The 2,472-nt window shown below is 42.5% G+C and overlaps 1 protein-coding gene across 1 annotated transcript; it reads left to right on the top strand.

Moving 5' to 3' along the window:
- Positions 1-1,183: 1,183 nt before the first annotated feature.
- LOC134672736 (enhancer of split malpha protein-like) lies at positions 1,184-2,193 on the top strand. The gene has a single exon (XM_063530681.1). The coding sequence runs from the start codon at positions 1,443-1,445 to the stop codon at positions 1,920-1,922; it is 480 nt and encodes a 159-aa protein (XP_063386751.1). The 5' UTR covers positions 1,184-1,442; the 3' UTR covers positions 1,923-2,193.
- Positions 2,194-2,472: the final 279 nt, after the last annotated feature.

The raw sequence follows: 2,472 nt of genomic DNA, 5'->3' as shown, positions 1-2,472 counted from the left end.
GGAGCGCGGAGCATTCCCACGAACAACCCCTCAATTTTCAATAACCAAATTAGCCTTTGCGTTACCCTATTTCGGATATGAGGGAGTCGTGAATCTATACGTTTCGATAAAAAATATTCGCCGTCCCACTCGGTGTAGGGTCAGATTCGTATGTTCATCCCCTTCGAATGCACGTGTTCAATGGTCGTATATTTAAGGTGCGCGTGTGTGTGCGAGCGCGCGGATCGCAGCACCTGCCTGCGCGCGCGCACCCCATTGGACGACAGCACTATCACCGCTACACTGATTTCTTTTTAAACTTAATTTTTTTGTAATACTCTCTTTGGACACAAGAAAAAAATCTTACATGTTTGGACCGGTACGAGCCGAATATTTTGTGTGTAGGTGGTATTTTATGTTTATTAATTCTTTTACTAAATGCTAATGAACACGAACTTGACTTGAATAATTCAAATGGTTGATCGAGAGATAGGGTTAAGTTTCGGGTTTAATTTCACCCAAAAAATCCAAAGACAAGCTTATCTTTAATCGCTTTAATGGAATTAGATAAACAATAACAACATTATTACCATCTACTTACCAAAAGCCAATTTTATCTATTACATGCACTTTGCACTTGGTCAGGTGCACGCGACGGGCGCGCGATGCGCACGCGGTTACCCCGGGGTGCCGTTACCCCCGGGTGACCCCGACATGGGAACGAGCTACCCTTCATGACTTAGTGACCCCTAATAACAATCGCATTGTTACAGTTCAACACATGGTGTATTTACCCACGGCTCGTGGTCGGCACGTGGACACTCTTCCAAATCAATATATCTATTGTTAGTCTATGATTAGGATTGTGAATACATATTTGCATACAATGTTATTTATGAGAGGTTTTATAAATTTTGGGGGCGAAAGATATTTAGGCAGTAGGATCTATGTAGATTTAAAAATTGCAAAACACATTTCATTTTCTCAGTTTGTAATAAGTTGGAAATAGGTACGTGATATAAAATCATTATAATTTTTGTTTATACTACGTCGGTGGCAAACAAGCATACGGACCACCTGATGGTAATCAGTTTGCAACTAAGAAAGTTATGTTCGCTTTACTAATAAAACCAATGATACAGCAAGTGACTACTAATGCATCACCAATGTTGAAAAATATTTATTTTGTTAATGCATATTATTTGTGTAAGTGCGTGGTTAAGTAACTCTTTATGTAACTCATCATTGCTACTACAGTATAGACCCCTTGGACTTTATGAAAACGTATAGAATAAACCACTTAACTCACCCACACACACAAGGGAGCTTTTCACGTACGAGGAGCTTTTGTGTCGGGGGCGGCGCGCTGGGTATAAAAGGCCGGTCGGCCCGAGCAGCCCCACATTCCCGCCTGTGATCTCACTTGCGACACACGCTCTACCTTGCTATCCCAATCTCTCAACATGTCTTACTACGCCAACAACGAGTACATCATCGCCACTAACAACTCGATGAACGAGAACAAATACAACAGCGAAAAGATGAAGAACAGCGGCTTCAAAGCGCTACTGAAGCCGTTAATGAAGATCATTAAGAAAACGACGAAACGCAGCGTTCCCGCCAAATCAGTCGAGACAAGTTTTGAAGCCGACGAGAACGCCAGCAACGAGGCATTGGAGCGCAAGATCTATGAAGAGATGGAGACTTGCCAGCCTGGCGCTGCCTTCCTGGTGTATAATGAGGATTCCACCTGCGACCTCATCCCCGTCGCCCGCGACGACTTCTACATCCCAGTCCACTTCGCCCGCACCGAAGCCGGCACCTTCTTCTGGACCACCGTCACCAAGACCGAAGCTGACTTCGCAGCCGCACACTGCTACACCGAATGCCAGACCCCCGAGCAGCAGTACCCAGTCTTCCAAGACCGCTGGGTGCAAGCCTAAACTCTCAACACTCACAATCAGTGTCTTCCGTGAAACCAGTGCTGCCGGTTTCTGCAATCGTCTGTGATGTTAGCTTTAATCTCAAAGGTGCCATATAGGATTAGGAATTAGGGTTCGGATAACGCGTGATAACTCCGAAAGCTTTAATTGTATTTTCGAATCGTGATGTGATATTTTGAAAATATTGTATAACTTAGTAGGTTAAGCGTAGGGTAATTGAAATTGTGATCTTCCTTTACTGAGCTTTAATTTAGAGTGATAGGTAATTTATTTTATATGACAATGGTTCAATGTAATAACAAAAAATACACACAAGTTAAATGAATTTTATATTTTTCACTTACATCCCCATATGCCCTATAATATAATACTAGAAATAAATGATAATATTATGATCACTAAATGGTCATAAAATACATGACAAAGTAATACAGTAGCGTGCTATTTTAACCGCAACTCAATCTTACAAGAGTCGTATCAGAGGTTGTAGCGCTGAATTCTGCCTTTGGTGGCTCGTTCCATAAGCGGTCAGACGAGATGTTGTCGGCGC

Source organism: Cydia fagiglandana, chromosome 17, assembly GCF_963556715.1.
Source record: "Cydia fagiglandana chromosome 17, ilCydFagi1.1, whole genome shotgun sequence".
NCBI lineage: Eukaryota > Metazoa > Arthropoda > Insecta > Lepidoptera > Tortricidae > Cydia > Cydia fagiglandana.
The sequence above is the reverse complement of the archived record's forward strand: the minus strand, read 5'-3'. Positions and strand labels throughout refer to the sequence as shown.

Bases quoted from the DNA above. Each gene is read 5' to 3' on its own strand.
- LOC134672736 (XM_063530681.1), top strand. From the start codon at position 1,443: ATGTCTTACTACGCCAACAACGAGTACATCATCGCCACTAACAACTCG.